This window comes from Scyliorhinus torazame, chromosome 5, assembly GCF_047496885.1.
Source record: "Scyliorhinus torazame isolate Kashiwa2021f chromosome 5, sScyTor2.1, whole genome shotgun sequence".
NCBI lineage: Eukaryota > Metazoa > Chordata > Chondrichthyes > Carcharhiniformes > Scyliorhinidae > Scyliorhinus > Scyliorhinus torazame.
In genome coordinates, this window is record NC_092711.1 from 204265555 (window position 1) to 204287912 (window position 22358).

At 48.7% G+C, this 22358-nt stretch overlaps 1 protein-coding gene across 3 annotated transcripts in view; it reads left to right on the forward strand.

Annotated features, from left to right (window-relative positions):
- The window catches only part of dock11 (dedicator of cytokinesis 11), a 386085-nt gene that overhangs the window by 296712 nt on the left and 67015 nt on the right, over positions 1-22358 (forward strand). For all 3 annotated transcript variants that reach the window (XM_072505033.1, XM_072505034.1, XM_072505035.1), the window contains exon 45: positions 9638-9744. In XM_072505033.1, the coding sequence (XP_072361134.1) occupies positions 9638-9744 (107 nt within the window). The remainder of the gene's footprint in view (positions 1-9637; positions 9745-22358) is intronic.

Genomic DNA, 22358 nt, shown 5'->3' on the forward strand with positions numbered 1-22358 from the left:
TAGTTCTTATTTGAAAACTGGTTTGTCCATGTCGTAAATCAGAATAGGCTGTCTGTTTAAAATCCCAATCAAGGTAAGGAGAAATCTCAAAATCTGTCTCGGGAGGAATTTGAGAATGAAGCAAACCTGCCTTATCTTGTACCTACACATCTTTCAGCAAATGTTCCTTTGATCAGATGATGACTAATGGGAGCAACAGGATGTGTCCTCTGAGAATGCAACCCTAGTGCATTTTCAACTTCCTAGGGAAGTTGAAAAACAGTTTTTCACATCTAAAAGTTCAAATGTGACATTCTTGGCTACATACCCAGTATTGAAGCCAACAATAAACTATTTTTAAAAAGCAATTTGGTTGAAATAGAGGACTAGCGAAAGATACGGGAGGGACACTGGAAGTGGGAGTAGACTGGTGGGGCAATTTACGAGAAGTGAGCAGGAGAGAAGGATTAGATTGAGTGGGATATTTTTTTTTTAGTTTTTCCAATTAAGGGGCAATTTACTGTGGCCAATCCACCTACCCTACACATCTTTGGTTTGTAGGGGTGAGACACACGCAGATAGGGGGAGAATGTGCAAACTCCACACAGCCAATGACCCAGGGTCAGAATAGAACCTGGGTCCTTGGTGCCGTGAGGCAGCAGTTCTAACCACTGTGCCACCGTGCCGCCCTTGAGTGGGATATTAAAGGGTATGGGGAGTGAGCAGGGAATGAGATTAGACTGCATGGCACATATAGTCCTAAACCAGACAAACAGCAGATTGTTTTACAGTGCTCTTTGCTGCTAGCAGCTTTAACTGCAGCCCAGCCCTACTCTCACAAGGTGACGTGGAGGGTTCCTGACTTGTTATTGCCAACTTGTACTTAAAGGCCCTCGGCCTTCGGTAGGTCAGGCGTGCTCTCAAAGCAGGAGCATTTACTCCATATCGGGCAACAGCAACTCTCTCGGTGAGGAATCGCTGACAACCTGGTTTGGAGACTTTGGCACGTGATTGCTTTTGGCACATGTTGAACAGTTGATCTCTTCCCCCTTTATTGGTCACCCGCTTTACTTAATGGCTAAGATGCGCTCGGGGAAAAGGGGGGAATTGGGGAAAGCCGTGGACAAGAGAGTCTCAAGGCTCCATTGTGAGAGTTGGATGAGTATTTCTGCTGCTTCTGATCCACAAAGAAACCTGAAATAAAATGGATGGGCCTGTTCTCCCCCACTCCCAACCTGGGGTGGGGTGGCGGGCAGAGGTAAGGGGCATCAGCACCCCAACTCGGGATCCAACTGTTAATGCAGTCATTAGACTAGATCTGCATATTAAACAGGATCCCTTCCTCTGATGTCCCACATCCCCTCACCTGCTCCGGGCAGGCATCAGGACAAGAAGAGCTATGGCAGAGCTTTATTAACAGCTCTCTCATTGTACACAGCCACCACCAATGATGTTTACACATATACACCCAGGTCTTTCGACTCCTGCATCCCCTTTAGAATTATACTCTGGAAACTTGCTGGAGAATGTGATGCCCCGAAGGGGCTCCAGCACTATCGGCCCTTTTCTTCTCGACTGCCTGGTGGTCACCCATTCCTGCATGCCCTTAAGCTGTGGGGTGCCACCTGCTGCTCAAGCTCTTAAACCCTGAGTTCAAGCTGCTGCATCTGGCCACAATTCCTGCATGAATGGTTATCCAGGACATAGGCAGCATCCCTGGCATCCCAGAAAGCACAGGACGTGTACTCTAGAGGTCAGAGCTATCCTACAATTCCTATATGTATTCGATAACAAACCATACTAAAAGAAGGACTCACGAGCTAGCCCCTTCTCTTTTAACATTCTTTAAATATAGAGAAGCTGAGTGAATGTTTTAAGACTTTAAAAATTAGGAACAGGAGTAGGCCTTTCGGCCCCTTGAGCCTGCTCCACCATTCAATAGGATCTTGCCTGATCCGATATTCCTCACGTCCACTTTCCTGGCCTTTCCCCGTAACCCTTGAATCCCTGACTGATCAAGAATCTGTCTATCTCAGCCTCAAATAAGCACAAGGGCTCTGCCCCCACAGCTGTCTGCGGCAATGAGTTCCAAAGACTCGCAACCCTCTGAGAGAAGAAATTCCTCCTCAGCTCAGTCTTAAAATGGCACCCCTTTATTCTCAGACTATGCCCTCTGGTTCTAGACTCCTCCATGTGGGGAAACATCAGAATTTACCCTGTTATTTAACCCTTATTTTGAAAATGAAAAATTGTAATTTCTCAGCTCCTTAGCCAAACCTCCCGATGTTGGAAAAAGGCAAACAAAGCTACAATGTCCAACAGCCAATCAACGTTCCTCTGACGTCGCTGAATCTTTTTCTCATGCATTTTTACACTCAAACGGGCCCGGTCCACTCCAGACGCCGAATCTCTCACCAAGAAAACGATTAGGCCCCGCGCCGGGGCCTCAATTTATCCTCGCTACGATGCTCCCAATTCCTTCTAGGTCTACTCCAGCAGCCTAGTCTCTCCTCCGGTAAGTGATGGGGATATTATGAACCAGAAGGGGCCATTCGGCTGTTTGAGTCCACCCCACCATTTAATTAGATCATGGTCGATCCTTAAAATTCGGCCCATCGGGTCTGCACTGACCCTCCGAAAGAGCATTCTACCTAAGCCCATTCATTCCCTTGTCCTATGCCCAAAATCCCGTGCACGGATGATGACCAATCCGCATAACCTTCATATCTTTGGACATTTAAGGACAAATTTAGCATGGCCAATCGTTCAAACTGGCACATCTTTGGACTGTCGGAGGAAACTGGAGCACCCAAAGTAAACCCATGCAGACACGGGGAGAACGTACAAACTCCACAGTCACCCAAGGCCGGATTGGAACCCGGGTCCCTGGTACTATGAGGCAGCAGTGAACCACCCTGCTGCCACAATGTATCATTATCTGTACTATTTACCTGTATTAGTTCCATATCCCTTGATACACTCACCCAATGAAAATCCTAGAAAACTCCTCTTTAAATATCCACTAACCTTTATGTGAATAAGTGCTTCCTGATTTCCCTCCTAAATGTCCTGTATCTAATTTTATTATTATGCCCCCTCATTCTTCATCCCTCCCACCAGAGGAATTTGTTTCTTCAGATCCATCCTATTGAATGCTTTCAATGATTCAATGAGTCACAGGCCATCTCCTTAGGCTATCTCACTGCTCTGGCATGATCGCTATTTCTCCTTGGTGATTTATTTATTGTGCACCTTTTAATCTGACTAAGATTTCTGAAATTGATCATATTGCCTAGGCTGCCACGACTTGGACAGGCATGTCATGTCTTTACTCAAGGTAGTCATTTGGTGTATTTTTTACGCTTTTCATCCCTTCACTTTTAAAAAATAAATTTAGAGCGCCCAATTATTATTTTTTTTCCAATTAAGGGGCAATTTAGCGTGGCCAATGCACCTAACCTGCACGACTTTGGGTTGTGGGGGTGAAACCCACGCAGACACGGGGTGAATGTGCAAACTCCACACAGACAGTGGCCAAGGGCCGGGATTCGAACCCGGGTCCTCAGCGCCGTAGTCCCAGTGCTAACCACTGCACCACTTGCCGTCCTTCTCGTCACTGTTTTTATTGTTGAAGTGCTGAAAATGTTTTGGTGTCGTGTTTTACCTCAGCGGTGTTTGATTTCCTAAAACCCATCTCTCTGGTTACTCCAATAACATATACCTATATATCTGTATTGACCCCACTGAATCCTTTCCCGTTCACACTGCAGAGTTCGGAGAAGCCTGTTTACATTTTTACTTGTTAATTCACTTGATCTTTATTCACGTAGTATTGAACAATCTTTTCCAATCAATCTGCTTCAGACAGAGCTGTAAAACAATAGCGAGGGAAAAATAATACGAGGCCGGTGAAGTAATAATGACCAGGTGAGAAAGAAAGATAAAAAGCAAAATACTGCAGATGCTGGAAATCTGAAATAAAAACAGAAATCGGTGGATATACTCACCAGGTCTGACAGCATCTGTGGAGAAAGAACCAGAGTTAACATTTTGAGTCCATTGACCCTTCTTCAGTGATGAAGAGGGATCAAAATGTGCTGAATTATATAGTTGGAGAGGAGGGCAGGGGGGTGGAGGAAGTGGAGCAGAATAGGTCATGGATAGGTGGGAGCTCAGGAGAAATTGACAAAGATGTCATGAACACAAGGGAAAAGGAGTGTTAATGGCCGCATTAAGGGCGGAAGAAGGTGTTGATGGTAGCATAAAGATAAGAGAGCAGAATATGTTAATAGGAGATCAAAGGTCAGTGCTCGGTGAAAGTAAAACTAAAGAAAAAAGTGACAGATGGCCAGGGGGGAGGGTGTTGTGTTAGGCCAAAGGAGAAAAAAAAGGCTTAGGATGGAGAAGAAAGTTCACAGTTCAAAGTTGTAGAGCTCTATGTTGAGTCCCTCGAAAGATGAGGCTTTGAGTCCCTCGAAAGATGAGGCTTTGTTCTTCCAGTTTGGAAAGAAACACTGGGCTTATTTAGCGCCTTTCACAACCACCAAGTGTTGCAAATTATTTCACAACCAAATCGTAATTTCTGAAGTGTAGTGACCGTGGTGATTTAAGAAATGCAAGCAGACAATTTGAGCAAGTTCCCACAGATATCGGTATGTTTAACTGTTTTTGTTTTGTGATGTTGATTGACGGGATATGTATTGGCCGAGATAAATGTGACAAATCACCTGCTCTTCCTGGAAATAGCACCATGTGGATGTGAAGCTTTTGGCGAAGGGCTTAGTGTTGAGGTTGGAGGCAGTGGAGGAGGATGAGACAGGCTTTGCGAAGGGCAGAAAACTGTCATCCAACGTGAGGCGGCAACTCACTGTAGTTCTTACTCCAGCGGTGGGACTGGAATGCAGAAAAAGCTTTCGATAGGGCTGAGTGGAGCTATCTTTTCGTGGTTCTGGAGAGGTTTGGCCTAGATCCTGGGTTTGTGTCATGGATACGGCTGTTGTATGAAGCTCCATGTGCTAGTGTGGGCACTAACACCACATGTTTCGAGTAATTTTGGCTGCATAACGGATGAGGCAAGGATGTCCTCTCCTGTTTGCATTGGTGATCGAGCCATTGGCTCTTGCTTTGAGTGCCTCAGACAAGTGGAGAGCAATTGTGAAGGGTGGGGCAGAACATAGGGTGTCCCTGTATGCGGATGAACTTTTGCTGTACGTGAGGGATCTGGGGCCAGTTATGGGGGGCATTGCTGGGACAGCTTTCTGGTATCTGGGGGTCCAGGTGGCATGGAACTGGGTGCGACTTCGCAAATTGCCTTACACCAGCCTGGCGAGCAGGCACAGGGCGGACCTACAGAGGTGGGAAAGTCTTACGTTGCTGGCTGGCCGGGTTCAATCCATTAAGATGAACATCTTGTCGCAATTCTTTTTTATTTCAATGCCTACCAGTTTTTCTTCCCAATAATAATAATAATCTTTTATTGTCACAAGTATGAAGATACTGTGAAAAGCCCCGCGTAAGCCGCACATTCCGGGTAAGCCGGTACGGGAATTGAATCCGCGCTGCTGGCCCTGTTCTGAATTACAAACCAGCTGTCTAGCGCACTGAGCTAAACCGGCCCAAGTCGTTCTTGGGGGGGGGGGGGGGGGGGGGGGGATAAAGTGCCTCATAGCAGGTTTTCTATGGGTGGGGAGAACTCCTCGGATTCGGAGGGGGGTCCAACAGAGAGATAGGCAGAGGAGGGGCTTGCGCTGACAAATTTGATGTTTTATTATTGAGTGGCCAATGCGGAGAAGGTGTTGGGGTGGTGTGGTGTTCAGGAAGCTACCTGGGTGTGAATGAAGTCGGGGTCGTGCAAAGTGTCTCGCTTGAGGATGCTGGCGACAGCTTCTCTGCCTTTTGCTCTGGCGAAATATTCTTCAAACCCTGTAGTAGGCTCCACTTTAAAAATATGGCAGCAACTCCGTCAGCATGAATGGCTCCTATCTGTAGGAATCATTTATTTGAGCCGGCGAAGTTGCATGCCACATTTAAAGGGGTGGAAAGGTAAGGGGCTGGGCAGTGAGGATTTGTTTTTGGAGGAACGGTTTGCCAGCTTGGAGGATGTGAAGGAGAAAGCAGGACTTTGTGGGGTGGGGCCGGGGTTCAGGTACTTCCAGGTACAGGATTCTGTTTGGTGGACATGTGGGAGGAAGAGCTGGGACCCATATTGGAGGAGGAGGTGTGGAGTGAATCCCTCTGCAGTAACCCTGTGCAAGGTTGAGCTTGATCCATCTCAAGGTGCCATTTAGGGCGCATCTCACCAAGGCCAGAATGAGTCCATTTTTTGCTGGGGTTGAAGATAGATACGAGCGGTGTTCGTGAACAAGTACCATGAACCACACTCGCAAGTTCTGGTCCTGTCCCAAATTGGTGGGATTTTGTGTGTCCTTCTTCAGCACCATATCGGCAATCCTAAATGTTGATTTAGAGCCGTGTCCGTTAGCGGCTATATTTAGGGTGTCTGACCAGCCGGAGCAGAGGACGGGTGTGGGGGCGGATGCCCTGGCATTCTCCTCGTTGATTGCTCGGAGGTGAATTCTGTTGAGCTGGAGACAGGCAATGCCAGCTGGTGCCTCAGCATGGCTCGGTGAGTTGGTAGAGTTTTTGTACCTCGAGATGACCACGTTTACAGTGAGGAGGTCGTTCTCTGGTTTCTGCCGTAGATGGCGACCTTTAATATTGTACTTTAAGGAATTGGTCACTGTTAGTTGTTAGTGGGGGAGGTAGTGGGCGGTAGGCTTTTTGGGTTGTATTTCTGTTACTGGCGTTATTGCTTTTGTTATCATTTATAATCTTATGATATAAGTGTTTGTTTTGTTTTGTACATTTTTGATATAAAACGTTAAATGTTCATTAAAAATATTTTTTTAAAGTAAAATAAAAGGGAGAATGTTGGCCCTTCCCTTGATTGGTGACTGAAATCTGATTAATTAATAATAAATTGTTGCAGCGGCCTGCACGTAACATCCTCACGACTTTACGGGAAAAGGAAATTCAAAGTTGTTTGGCAGAATGCCTCATCTCTGAACGTTCACAGAAGCACCAAAAACCTAGCTTGGCTGGTGGTGAGAAAGCTCATCCCCATCAGATCCTTCCTACACACACACACACACACACATACACAGAGTCTCACCACATCAGCATGTTGCCCTCAAGGTGACTGGTCGGGAAGAGACCATTGTCCACCTTCTTGTGGAATGGGCCTTTGGAAAGGAGGTCTGGAGAGAGATGGAGGTGGCTCGCCGTTGGCCACTGGTAGGATCTTCCAGGCCCGCTGATGTCAAAGAACAAAGAACAAAGAAATGTACAGCACAGGAACAGGCCCTTCGGCCCTCCAAGCCCGTGCCGACCATGCTGCCCGACTAAACTACAATCTTCTAGACTCCCTGGGTCCATATCCCTCTATTCCCATCCTATTCATGTATTTGTCAAGATGCCCCTTAAATGTCACTATCATCCCTGCTTCCACCACCTCCTCCGGCAGCGAGTTCCAGGCACCCACTACCCTCTGCGTAAAAAACTTGCCTCGTACATCTACTCTAAACCTTGCCCCTCTCACCTTAAACCTATGCCCCCTAGTAATTGACCCCTCTACCCTGGGGAAAAGCCTCTGACTATCCACTCTGTCTATGCCCCTCATAATTTTGTAGACCTCTATCAGGTCTCCCCTCAACCTCCTTCGTTCCAGTGAGAACAAACCGAGTTTATTCAACCACTCCTCATAGCTAATGCCCTCCATACCAGGCAACATTCTGGTAAATCTCTTCTGCACCCTCTCTAAAGCCTCCACATCCTTCTGGTAGTGTGGCAACCAGAATTGAACACGATACTCCAAGTGTGGCCCAACTAAGGTTCTATACAGCTGCAACATGACTTGCCAATTCTTATACTCAATGCCCCGGCCAATGAAGGCAAGCATGCCGTATACCTTCTTGACTACCTTCTCTACCTGTGTTGCCCCTTTCAATGACCTGTGGACCTGTACTCCTAGATCTCTTTTACTTTCAATACTCTTGAGGGTTCTACCATTCACTGTATATTCCCTACCTGCATTAGACCTTCCAAAATGCATTACCTCACATTTGTCCGGATTAAACTCCATCTGCCATCTCTCCACCCAAGTCTCCAAACAATCTAAATCCTGCTGTATCCTCTGACAGTCCTCATCGCTATCCACAATTCCACCAACCTTTGTGTCGTCTGCAAACTTACTAATCAGACCAGTTACATTTTCCTCCAAATCATTTATATATACTACAAAGAGCAAAGGTCACAGCACTGATCCCTGTGGAACACCACTGGTCACAGCCCTCCAATTAGAAAAGCATCCTTCCATTGCTACTCTCTGCCTTCTATGACCTAGCCAGTTCTGTATCCACCTTGCCAGCTCACCCCTGATCCCGTGTGACTTCACCTTTTGTACTAGTCTACCATGAGGGACCTTGTCAAAGGCCTTACTGAAGTCCATATAGACAACATCCACTGCCCTACCTGCATCAATCATCTTAGTGACCTCCTCGAAAAATTCTATCAAGTTAGTGAGACACGACCTCCCCTTCACAAAACCATGCTGCCTCTCACTAATACGTCCATTTGCTTCCAAATGGGAGTAGATCCTGTCTCGAAGAATTCTCTCCAGTAATTTCCCTACCACTGAGGTAAGGCTCACCGGCCTGTAGTTCCTGGGATTATCCTTGCTACCCTTCTTAAACAGAGGAACAACATTGGCTATTCTCCAGTCCTCCAGGACATCCCCTGAAGACAGTGAGGATCCAAAGACGGATCCAAAGAGGATCCATGTCTATGACGTTTTGCGTGGCTTGCCCATTCTGCCACGAGTGGAGGGGGCGGGTCTCCTTCAGCATAACCAGAGGATCCCACCAGCGGGAAGAGCTGGAAAAATCTGATCCATGTTTTTCTTTAAAGGTTGAGTGTCCTACTCTTGTCATAAGCACTTAATCTCGAGTTATTTGTTCCCAGTGCAAGTTGTTGGCTGCAATATGATCTTAAGGGGATCAGGGGTTATGGGGAGAAGGCAGGAGAATGGGGATGAGAAAATATCAGCCATGATTGAATGGCGGAACAGACTCGATGGACCAAGTGGCCTAATTCTGCTCCTATGTCTTATGGTATTCTGGAGGCCTTACTTTAGATTATAATGAGGAGGAGCATAGAGTGTTGTTTGTTAACAAAATATGCAGTGACTGACTCCAGACTTTTATCAAGTAAGTCAATAAGGCCATATAACTTTAATGGAAAAGGAAACGGCTTGTGGAGTAACACGGGCTGCTGGATAGCTACCAGCTTGATGTACACACCTAGTAAAGACTGATTTCACGCCCTGTTAATGGAGTTTCTCAGCAGAACATTGCAGATTTCGACAGATGAGAGTACTCTCTGTTGCACCTTCCTGAAAATAATACTGTGGATGCTGGAAATCCGATATAAAAACAGAACCTGCTTAAAAAAAACAATAAACAGGTCAGGCAACATTGAAGTGAATAAGAGTTTTGTCATTAACATTCCACAGTCTGCTAGGTGTGAACAAGGAAGAGCTGCTCAGATATAATTCATTTTTATTATGTCTATGCTTAAAGTATTATTTTTCCTCCCCTCTCAGAATTGTTTCCCAAAGGCTGTGCAGCTTTCAAAGCAATCACTCCCAACATTGAGGAAGAAGCTGCAATGAAAGAGGATGCCGGAATGCAGGATGTCCATGACACTGAGGTAAGGGTTCAACATTGATTAGTGATTTTATCCATTCCTAATGGTATCCCTTCAAGAAAACACACCAAGTGAGAAAACTACACCGTGTGGACTTTGGGTGGCTTCGTTTTCACTCCTCATCACCTTGACATCTTGAACCTGGTGGACTGGTAGCATCCTCATCTCTTAAGTCTGAGATTCCCAACTCCAGAGACTGGAGAACATAATGTAGTGAGAGGCAGCACGGTTTTGTGAAGGGGAGGTCGTGTCTCACTAACTTGATAGAGTTTTTCGAGGAGGTCACTAAGATGATTGATGCAGGTAGGGCAGTAGATGTTGTCTATATGGACTTCAGTAAGGCCTTTGACAAGGTCCCTCATGGTAGACTAGTACAAAAGGTGAAGTCACACGGGATCAGGGGTGAGCTGGCAAGGTGGATACAGAACTGGCTAAGCCATAGAAGGCAGAGAGTAGCAATGGAGGGATGCTTTTCTAATTGGAGGGCTGTGACCAGTGGTGTTCCACAGGGATCAGTGCTGGGACCTTTGCTCTTTGTAGTATATATAAATGATTTGGAGGAAAATGTCTGATTAGTAAGTTTGCAGACGACACAAAGGTTGGTGGAATTGCGGATAGCGATGAGGACTGTCGGAGGATACAGCAGGATTTAGATTGTCTGGAGACTTGGGCGGAGAGATGGCAGATGGAGTTTAATCCGGACAAATGTGAGGTAATGCATTTTGGAAGGTCTAATGCAGGTAGGGAATATACAGTGAATAGTAGAACCCTCAAGAGTATTGAAAGTCAAAGAGATCTAGGAGTACAGGTCCACAGGTCATTGAAAGGGGCAACACAGGTGGAGAAGGTAGTCAAGAAGGCATACGGCATGCTTGCCTTCATTGGCCGGGGCATTGAGTATAAGAATTGGCAAGTCATGTTGCAGCTGGATAGAACCTTAGTTAGGCCACATTTGGAGTATAGTGTTCAATTCTGGTCGCCACACTACCAGAAGGATGTGGAGGCTTTAGAGAGGGTGCAGAAGAGATTTACCAGAATGTTGCCTGGTATGGAGGGCATTAGCTATGAGGAGCGGTTGAATAAACTCGGTTTGTTCTCACTGGAACGAAGGAGGTTGAGGGGAGACCTGATAGAGGTATACAAAATTATGAGGGGCATAGACAGAGTGGATAGTAAGAGGCTTTTCCCCAGGGTAGAGGGGTCAATTACTAGGGGGCATAGGTTTAAGGTGAGAGGGACAAGGTTTAGAATAGATGTACGAGGCAGGTTTTTTACGCAGAGGGTAGTGGGTGCCTGGAACTCGCTACCGGAGGAGGTAGTGGAAGCAGGGACGATAGGGACATTTAAGGGGCATCTTGACAAATATATGAATAGGATGGGAATAGAAGGATACGGACCCAGGAAGTGTAGAAGATTGTAGTTTAGTCGGGCAGCATGGTCGGCACGGGCTTGGAGGGCCGAAGGGCCTGTTTCTGTGCTGTACATTTCTTTGTTCTTTGTTCTTGTTCTTTGTTATGGTACCCAGATCAGGCATCATGGAAATAGCTTAAATTAAATAATTTTTAAATAAAAGGAAATACTTTAACTACTAACTTATAACTTCTCTATCTCCAATTAAGCAAAGCTCATTACAGGTCAAAAGCCACTTGTAAATAAAGTTAGAAAAAATAGAGATACTTGCTGTACTCTGTGAAGAGTTTTTTGGAAAAACTGCTTGGAGAGAGCGAGAGACACTTTCAGCCTTCAGATCCTTCTGCCTTTGTCAGACTAAAGAATCCTACAACCAAAACTGCTGGCTACAGATCTGGCTCTTCCCATTAATTACATAATTTATATCACACTCCACTATCCCATGACTGGCTTACCTAAGTCTAAGCACAATGGGTGGGATTCTCCGCCCGCGGGATTCTCCGTTTTGCCGGCGCCCGGGGATTTCCCGATGGCGTGGGGCTGCCCCACAATGGGAAACCCCATTGACCAACCGGCATAACGGAGAATCCCGCTGGCAGGTCGAGGCTGAAAAGTGGCGTGGCAGGGCAGAGAATCCAGCTCAATGTCTCAAATTATCTGCTATCCAGGGAATCGCCAGCAATTGTAACATAGTTCCATTAGGTATCTCTTTGTAAAGAAGTAAATGGTTAAAATGAATCATGACAAATTAGTTGTAGCTTTTGCCTATATGGCAGTGGCTAACTGCATGGTGGAAAAGGGAGGACAAAGATAGGTTTTCTCTGGGTGGCTGAACCAAGATAGGCCAATTGCCCATCTTTGTACCGATTTTTCTTCTTGTCTGATATAAATGGACATTCCTTGCTCTTTCACCTGTGTTGTTCCCAAGGATTGTGAACATGGATATAAAGGGATCACCCAACAGACCCCAAGTTACTTTTGTTTGTGGAAAGAACATTGCATTTCTTGAAAGTTCAGTAAAAAACATCTGAAAGAAAGTCTTGTATTTATCTTTACCACCACGCTCAGTTTTCTCGATCCCAAACCAGTTCGTGAAGTATGAAACTGGACAATAAAACTTTTCTTTATATTTGGTTTATTCACAGAATTCTGAATAACAGGTGCCTGTTTCTTACCTACCAACCCTGTGTGTCCCAGCAGTCTCTCTTTATAAGTGCTCAAAATACTTAAACAATGCCCTTTAAATGTGTATTTTAACCAACATAATTAACATACCATTAACACTCAATTGTTTCAGTACTACATGTCCAATGGATTATTTTCAGGTGTTATGACTATTATGAGGGTTAATTGTTAGTCTGAACAATTCATCTTCAAGTAGTGTCACTGGCTCTTCAACTTTCATCTAAATCACTAGAATAGGCAGATTAATCCCCAGATTAAGAATGATGACTGCTCCGGAATAGACTATTCCCTCCTCCCTGCATTAAGGTTTCAGCCTGTGTTTTGTGCAGTGATAGGGGCAGTAAGCTCTGCCAGCTGGGACAAGCTGTTCTTTCAAAGGAATATAGGAATTAGGAGCAGGCTGAGGCAATTCAGCCCTTCTAGCCTGCTCCGTCATTCAATCAGATCATGGCTAATCTCTTCCTGGTCTCTAATCCACCTCCCTACCTGTTCTCCATCTTCCTTTAACCTGTTTTTAAAATCCCTTTATTCCCTTATACAAAAACATTTTCTCATAACCGCAAACAAAATATTTATCTTTTCTTACCTTCACGATTATCCACATTTTCCATGGGCTGGGAATTAATTCCAGGGCACTGTGCCTTGGATGTTTGCAGTCCTCCAGTACAAAACCATGCTTCATGAAATGGCCTGGATGGTGGGGCCATGGAGCTGAATTGATCATGCAAGTACTTCCAGAAAGAACAGCCAATCATCAATAAGGAATTAAACTCTATGAAATTGGCTCAGCTTTTGTCAATTTGGAGAAATCGGTAAAAATAAGACTTCTGTTGTGTCTTGTTTTCCATTCAAGTTTGTTTCAAATCAAACCTATCTGCAGTGTCCTTCTTCTTTCAGAACACTGCATAATCTCATGCAAATTGTCCTATTATACATTCCTTTTATTATCAGAACATAACCTGCTGGAAGCACTGGGCTACTACCACCCTATCCCCTCCTTTAATAATTCTAAAAACTCCTATCTAATTACCCTGTAATCCAAGTTTGAATGAAAAATGATAGACCCCGATCCAGGTGTAAATTTGAGTGAATGTGAAGTACGAGCTGAGAATATGTGGTTTTATTTAAGGTGCCTGTGTCATTTCCAATCTAGAACTGACCAGATGGTTTGTTCATGATTTGAATGGCTGCCCAACTGTACTTAGAAAGAAATAAAAACAGAAAATGAAAATCGCTTATTGTCACAAGTAGGCTTCAAATGAAGTTACTGTGAAAAGCCCCTAGTCGCCACATTCCGGCGCCTGTTCGGGGAGGCTGTTATGGGAAATGCTGGAAATACTCAGCCAGTCTGGCAGCACCTGTGGAGAGAGAAACTGAGTTAACAGTTCCAGTCCACTATTACTCTTCTTTGGAACTTGTACATAGAAAGAGTTCGCCATGTCACATTGGAAAGTGCCATTCTTGTGCTTTTCTTCAGTTCAACTGAATCACATTACTAAAATAATGACAAGTTATCCTGCTGTCATTTTAAACAGAAAAATAGCCTCCCTCGCCCCAACCTCAATAAATTAATCCCTGAAGCAAGTTCTCTTGCAATCCAGAGGAAGACTTTTCTCAAAAACAGCGATTGACTTCTAATTAATCTCAAAATATAGGGACCTCGGAACAGGGTGTTTAAAAAAAATTCATGAGTTATGGATTTTGCTAGCAAGGCCAGCATTTGTTGCCCATCCCCAATTGCTGTTGAACCGAGTAACTTGCTAGGCCATGTCAGAGGGCATCTAAGAGTCATCCACATTGCTGTGAGTCTGAGGTCACATGTAGGCCAGACTAGGTAAGGACAGCAAATTTCCTTCCCTCAAAGACATTAATGAACCAGGTGGATTTTTACAACAATCAATAGTTCCATGGTCACCATTACTGGGATGAGCCTTATATTCTAGATTTATTCATTAAATTTGAATTCTACTAGCTGCTGCGGTGGGATTTCATCCCCAAGCATCAGCTTGGGCCTCGGGATTACTAGTCTAGTGACATTGTCACCACCTCCCCACGTTAGTAGGGAGTAGATCATTCAGCCCCCCCGCATCGGTTTTGTCATTCAATCAGATCATGTCTGATGTATAGTTACAGAAAATGGAGGAAAGTATTGAGTGGTACACTTAAAGGCCACGCTCCTTTAAAAACAGGCGCATATTAACAGCTGAACATGCAGACTGTGATCTCGACCCCAGGTTCACTGCTCCAGTTTCCACATAGCAATTATTGTTATTTCCCTTGCATGTAGTCACTGCCAGTATCCTATGTTGACACATTTCCCTGCAGCCTAAAGCTACTCTGTAATGGAAAGTTTAGCAATAGGTAGAGCGGCGCAACAAGTGAAACAAAAGTAAAGTAGCTGAACCAGTGCAGCATCAAAAGTAAAATGAAGATTGGTATTTCTGCAGCATCTTTCACAATCTTAGGATGCGCAGAGCAGGTCACAGTTGATAAACAACTTTAGAAGTGTTGGCACTGTTGCAAAATAGGAAATGCAGCAACGGCTTTCCACACAGCAAGATCCCATCAGCAGGAAGGCGATGGTGATCAAATTATCTAGAACGATAGAAAAAAAGGAGCAGGAGGAGGCCATTTGGCCCTTCAAGTCGGCTCCACCATTCATTATGATCATCGCTGATCATCCAACTCAGTAACCTGTTCCCGCTTTCCCCCTGTATGCTTTGATCCTTTTAGCCCCAAAAGCTATATCTTACTGAATTAGAAGCATAGAATCCCTACCATGCAGTAGGAGGTCGAGTCCGCACCGACCCTTCGATTGAGCATTCTACCCATTTGCACTCACTGTCCATCCAGCCCTATCCCCGTAACCCAGAACCTTGCCTGCACATCCCTGGACATTAAGGGGCAAATGAGCATGGCCAATCCACCTAACCTGCACATCTTTGAACTGTGGGAGGAAACCGGAGCACCCAGAGGAAACTCACGCAAACACTGGGAGAATATACAAACTCAAGACAGACAGAGGCTGCAATTGAACCCAGGTCCCTGGCGCTGTGGGACAGCAGTGCTAACTACCGTGCCACCCTGCCCTCCTTCTTGAAAACAAACAATGTTTTGGCCTCAGCTGCTTTCTATGGTGGTGAATTCCACAGGCTCACAACTCCCGGGGCGAAGAAATTTGCCCTCTTCTCTGTCCTAAATGATTTACCCCATGTTCTTAGGCTGTGATCCCTGGTTTTGGATTCCCCTATCATTAGGAACATCCTTCCTGCATCTATCCTGTCTAGTCCTGTGAGAATTTTATAGGTTTCCATGAGATCCCCCCCCCCCTTCATTCTTCTAAACTCCAATGAATATAATCCGAGCCGAATCAGTCTGTCCTCATAACTTCAGTCCCACCCTCCCAGGAATCAGTCTGGTAAACCTTTACTGCACTTTGCAAGAACACCCTTCCACAAATCAGTAGACCAAAACTGCACACAATATTCCTGGTGTGGTCTCACCAAGGCTCTGTATAACTGAAGCAAGACATCCTTGCTGTTGTACTCGAATCCTCGCGCTACGAAGGCCTACATATCATTTGCCTTTTTTACCACCTGGTGCACCTGCATGCTTATCTTCAGCGACTAGTTTACGAGGACACCCAGGTCTTGTTGCACGTTTCCCTTTCCCAATCTATAGATAATAATCTGCGTTCCTGTTTTGCTACCAAAATGGAGAACCTCATATTCATCCACATTATACTACATCTGCCATGCATTTGCCCACTCACTCAAGCTGTCTAAATCGCACTGAAGCATCTCTGCATCCTCCTCACAACTCACTCTCCCACCCAGAATTGGGTCATCTCCAAATTTGGAGATATTACATTTAGATTGTGAATAACGGCGGTCCTAGTACCGATCCCCACTTGGAAAAAGACCCTATTTATTCCTGCTCTTTGTTTCCTGTCTGCCCACCAGTTTTCTACCCATTTCAGTACACTGCTCTCAATTCCATGTGCTTTAATTTTACATGCTAATCTTTTATGTGGAAACTTGTTGAAAGCCTTCTGAAAGACCAAATAAACTACACCCTCTGGCTCCCCCTCATCAACTCTACCAGTTACATCCTTGAAGAAATTCAACAAATTTGTCCCATTTTCAAAATAGTGGGTTTGCCATTGCCGATCCACCGTCATCCCATTAAGTAGCGTTCCCAGTCCATCATGACCAACCCACGCCTCACACCATCGTAGTTTCCTTTATTTTGATTCAGGACTAAGTCACAGAATCAACTACACCACTTTCCATCTTGATGAAGAATTCTATCATATTGTGGTCACTCATACCCAGCCTGGGGTGGCCTCTTTGCGAATTGGTCTTCAGTGTATTGATCCAGAATCCCCTGTATACTCCAGGAATTCCTCCTCTGCGGTATAGTTACTGATTTGATTTGCCCAATCTATAATCAGATTAAGTCATCCATAATTACAGATGTTCTTTATCGCACGGATCTCGATTTTCCTGTTTAATGCCATTCCTAATGTCATCACTTCAGTTTGATAATAATAACCTTTATTATTGTCACAAGTAGGTTTACATTAACACTGCAATGTAGTTACAGTGCAGATTACCTAGTCGCCACATTCTGGAACCTGAGGGAGAATTTAGAATGTCCAATTCACCTAACAAGCACGTCTTTCGGGATTTGTGGGAGGAAACCGGAGCACCCAGAGGAAACCCACACAGACATCTACACAAAAACAGAATCTGGTCGTATGACTCCCTATTCAAAAGCATTGATTAGTGTGAAATTTCTGTTTTGCACTGTAAATATAAAGACTAAAGTCACCACACAAAGTTTTGATTTATCTGTTTAAGTCTAATTATTGTTTTTAATAATATGACAGCTATTAATTACTGTCTAATAACCTCTGGGACACTGAAACTTAACTTTTTAAGTGTGGAGCCACATGCCTTCAGATTTGAATTAATCCAATCTTTCTTTTTCTTCTCTTTATTTTGCTTTCTGTATCTGATTAGAATTTACTCATTTTGACTGGCACTTCTGTTGTGTTCTGCAGCCTTGTCTTTGCAATGATTCATACAGAACTGCTGGTGACTTAACTAGAAAGATGATTTATTTATGTACTCGTGGTAACGTAACCATCGGAATGCTATACAGACTAAGCTACTGGTTGAGTTACGTAGACTGTCCTGTGACTATCCTTATGTGCATCTGTCCTGGTGGATGCCTTACAACCTTCTGGCGAGAGCCGGATGTCACATGACTGAAGTCTGACACCACCTGCTGGTGGGAGGTCACATTGCTGAGTGTATACAATATTATTCACAGGCATATCACCACAGCTTACACCTTTCATCCAACAATTGTTAAATCTGATTTATTGAAATGGCATGCAGTTTCTAGCCCAGTTCCCACAGGTCCCAGGTACCCTTTAGGTGTAGCGTGTTGTGTAACTTGGACGTCTCCCTTCCCGTGTCCTCCAATGCAAACTGTTTTGGAAATAAAATGGACAAGTCGAACAAATGGGGCGAAATTCTCCGTTATCGGCGCAAAGTCCGCCGATCGGCGCAAAAAACGGCGCAAATCTGACTTGCGTCACGTCGGAAAAATGGGTCGAAAGTCTCCGGCCCGAAATGGGCTAGCAGCGACGTAACGGGATCCGCGCTTGCGCACGTGGTTGATGCCGCTCGGCGTAACGGCTCATAAGGCCGCGCTACTCCCCCCCCACCCGACCGGAACGCCCGACTGGATGGCTGGCCGCCGCTCAGCCCCGAGGTTCGAGTCACGCGATGTGGAGGCGCTCCTAGATGTGGTGGAACAGAGGAGGGACGCCCTGTATCCCGGGCACGGCCGCAGAGTTGCCCCACGCCACAGCCGGCGTCTGTGGAGGGAAGTGGCAGAGGCCGTCACCGCTGTGGCCCTGACACCACGGACAGGCACCCAGTGCCACAAGAAGGTGAACGACCTCGTCAGAGCAGGCAGGGTGAGCCTCCCCATATCGGCCACTGACCGAACACGAGGAAAGGGCCCTGGAACTGGCTGGCGGACCTGAGGACCGGGAGGTTGCTGATGCAGAGGTCGGGGGCCCACCAGCAAGTGAGCCACCGACAGCCCGTCCCCATATCCCCCCTCCCCTATATCCCCCTCCCCCGTATCACCTGATCACTGCCTGATGTCTAACCATGCATGCTTCATTGTGTATCGCAGGACCAAACGTCCAGGCACCCATCCCCGCAGATGCATACCGCCCGCAGGATGCCCCTCGGAGACCACAGGAGACGGAGAGACCCGCACCCTCCAGCATGCGACGCCCGCAGGATGCCCCTCGGAGACCACAGGAGACGGAGAGACCCGGACCCTCCAGCATGCGGCGCCCGCAGGATGCCCCTCGCACACCACGGGAGACGGAGAGACCCGGACCCTCTAGCATGCGACGCCCGCAGGATGCCCCTCGCACACCACGGGAGACGGAGAGACCCGGACCCTCCAGCATGCGACGCCCGCAGGATGCCCCTCGCACACCACGGGAGACGGAGAGACCTGGAGCAACAGGGAGACGACACCCCCGTCACGTGCGGGAGCGACCACACAGCGACGAGGGGGGCAGCCACAGGCCCCCGTCACATCCGAGCCAGGACACCACTACCCAGGACACCACTACCCAGGACACCACTACCCAGGACACCACTACCCAGGACACCACTACCCAGGACACCAGTACCCGGGACAGCACTGCCCAGAACACCCCTACCCGGGACAGCACTACCCGGGAAGACGAAATACCGGACAGTGACTCAGAGTGGATGGGTGGAGACGAACCCCCACCCCAAAGTGCCATGGACTCAGAGTGGGACGAAGAGCACGACACAACGCCACTGCTGTCACCAACACCCTCCACCATCGCAGAAACACTCACCTCGGTTGGACACACACTGGTGCGCACAACACAGCTGTCCCGGTACAGCAGGTGGAGGTAGGAGCAGCAGAGGGGCCGGGCGGTCGGAGGGCAGCCCAGCCCAAGCGAACATCTGCCGCCCAGATGGATCCCGGGTTCCTGGAGTTTCCACACTCACACATAGATCCGATGCAACCACCGACCCGGAGACAAGCGAAGAGGGTGACGGCCGGCTTGCGGCGGCTGCAGTCGCAGGTGGAGGAGTCCACCCGCGGCCAGGAGCTGGAAGTGGTGCCGGTCATGCGTGCCACCCAGGCCGACACCGCACGGGGGGCATCCGCGGTGGAGGCAATGGGTGCGACGGTGTCAGACATGGGGACCGGTTTGCGAGGCCTGGGGCTTTCCGTGCAGGCGGCGTCTGTGGCCCAGGGCATGGCTGCCCTCTCACAGGAGGCCATGAGCCAGTGCCAGCGCCAGATGGCAGAGGCGCTCAACACCATAGCCCAGTCTCAGCAGGCCATAGCCCAGTCTCTGCAGGCCATCGCCCAGTCTCTGCAGGCCATCGCTGAGGACATCGGCGCCAGTGGCCATGTGTGAGCTGGCGTCGCACTGTCACAGACAGGGTTTGCCACCCCCCTGGGCTCCATGGCTGCAAACCTGCAGACCCCTGTCAATACCAGCACGGGCCTCCAGGACTGGCAGCGCCAGATGTCGGGGGGGCGTCGGATGGCCAGTCCGTTCTCATCCCCCACCCATGTAGAGGCCTGGGGGCCATCGGGCACCCCGAGGGAGGAGGAGGTGGTGTGGTCCGTCCCGGCTCCCCCTGTAGGGGAGGTCCCGGAAGACCGCGACACCTCGGACTCCCCCCCTTCCGTCCCAGGTGAATCGTGTGGGCAACGGGCAGGACAGGCTGGCAGCTCGCCATCCCAATCGCCCGGGCCGCAGCCTGGCCCATCTAGGCCAGGATGCCCCAGGAAACGGCCGCCAAAGGGATCCAGTGTCAGAGGGCAGGAATCACAGGAGTCCACCTCCAGTTCTGCTGTACCGTCTGGGGAAACCACGTAGACGTAGTCAAAGGGCCCGTAAGGCCAAACAATTAGACAGTGAGTAAGTTGGCACGGGTGCAGGGCATAGATGAGTTTAAGGGGCTAGGGCACATGCATGAACTCCTTTGGTTATTAAAGTCAATGTTACACCTACAGAAGCTGCCTTTGTGCTCTGTCCAAAGCGTGCGGGGTTGTCATGTACGTTGAGCGCAAGTGTGTGTGTGAGGGGTGGTCTTACCTCAGCCCCAGGCGAGTCTGCCCCCTTCCCCCTGGGCCGCCATCAACATCCCCCCGGGCAGAGGACGGGACCGTGCGCTGCAGTGTCACAGCCGCATGCAGGGATGGTCCGGGTGGATGGTGGTACTGTGGCCATGGGTCAGACATAGTCCAATGATGTGGAGCCAGGAGCTCACCGCAGGGCGGGTTGTCATCATCCTCCATGGCCTGCAATAGACACGCGTCCACCCGCAACTGTGTGAGCCCGGCCGTTGTGCCGCAGGTGGATCGGCAATGGGGGGGTGGTGTGCATGCGGGTGGGGTGGGTGGGGTTGGGGAGGGGGGTGAGGGTGCTGGGTGGGTGGATGGGTGGGGGGTGTGGGTGGTCGGCTGTTGCCATGGTGTGCGGTCTGTGGCCATACTACCCGATTCCCACGCCCATCTAATCAGTGAAGCTGGCGGCTATCAGTCTGTCCCGTGCCCGCTGGGCCAGCCGGTAACGGTGGACAGCCACCCGCCTGTGTCTACCCCGTCTGCCCTGACTATTACCCTCATCCCCCTCATCTGGGGAGGACTGCGCCTCTTCCTGCTGCTCCTCCACTCCGCCCTCCTCTGCCTGCGGCACATCGCCCCTCTGCTGGGTTATGTTGTGCAGGACGCAGCACACCACAATGATGCGGCCGACCCTATCTGACCGATACGGAGGGCGCCCCCGAGAGGTCCAGGCACCTGAAACGCATCTTCAGCACGCCAAAGCACCTCTCTATCACTCCCCTTGTCGCTACATGGGCATCATTGTAGCGGTTCTCCGCCTCATTGCGTGGCCTCCGTATCGGCGTCATCAGCCACGATCGCAATGGGTAGCCCCTGTCGCCCAGCAACCAGCCCCTCAGCCGGGGATGGCGTCCCTCGTACATGCCGGGGATGGATGACCGCGACAACACGTATGAGTCGTGTACACTGCCTGGGTAACGGGCGCAGACTTGCAGGATCATCATGCGGTGGTCGCAGACCACCTGTACGTTCATCGAATAGGTCCCCTTCCTATTGGTGAACACGGCCCTGTTATCTGCAGGTGGCCGCACGGCGACGTGCATCCCATCAATCGCGCCCTGGACCATGGGGAACCCGGCCACGGCAGAGAAGCCCACGGCCCGGGCATCTTGGCTGGCCCGGTCCACAGGGAAGTGGATGTAGCGGTGCGCCATGGCATATAGGGCATCTGTCACTGCCCAGATGCACCGATACACCGATGTCTGCGATATGCCGGACAGGTCCCCACTGGGTGCCTGGAATGACCCCATTGCATAAAAGTTCAGGGCCACCGTAACCTTGACGGACACGGGGAGAGGGTGTCCCCCACCAGTGCCACGCGGTGACAGGTGTGCCAGCAGGTGGCAGATGTGTGCCACGGTTTCCCGCCTTATCAGGAGTCTCCTCCTGCATTCCCGGTCCGTGAGGTCCTGGTATGACTGCTGGGGTAGGTACACACGGGGCGCCCTCGGGTGCCTCCGTTGCCGTGGGGCCGCGACGCCCTCCTCCCCCTCCTCGTCCTGTCAGTCAGGTGTCCCTCCAGCCTGGGCTGCTGCCGCCTGCCCCTCTGCGGCAGCCTGCGCCGCCTCTCTGGCACGCTCCTCCTCATCCAGGGCAACATGGACATTAGCGGCTGCTGCCACGGCGGCCAACATCGCTGGATGATCGGAAAACATGACGGCCTGGTTGGGAAGGGAGGGGGGGACAGGACGACATGTCATCATTGCCCATATCCCCTCCTTCCCCCCAGCCAGGTGGCATGGACCGCATGGGTCCAACTGTTGGAGGCTGGCACCTGGCCAGGTGGACCAACTCACTTGCCC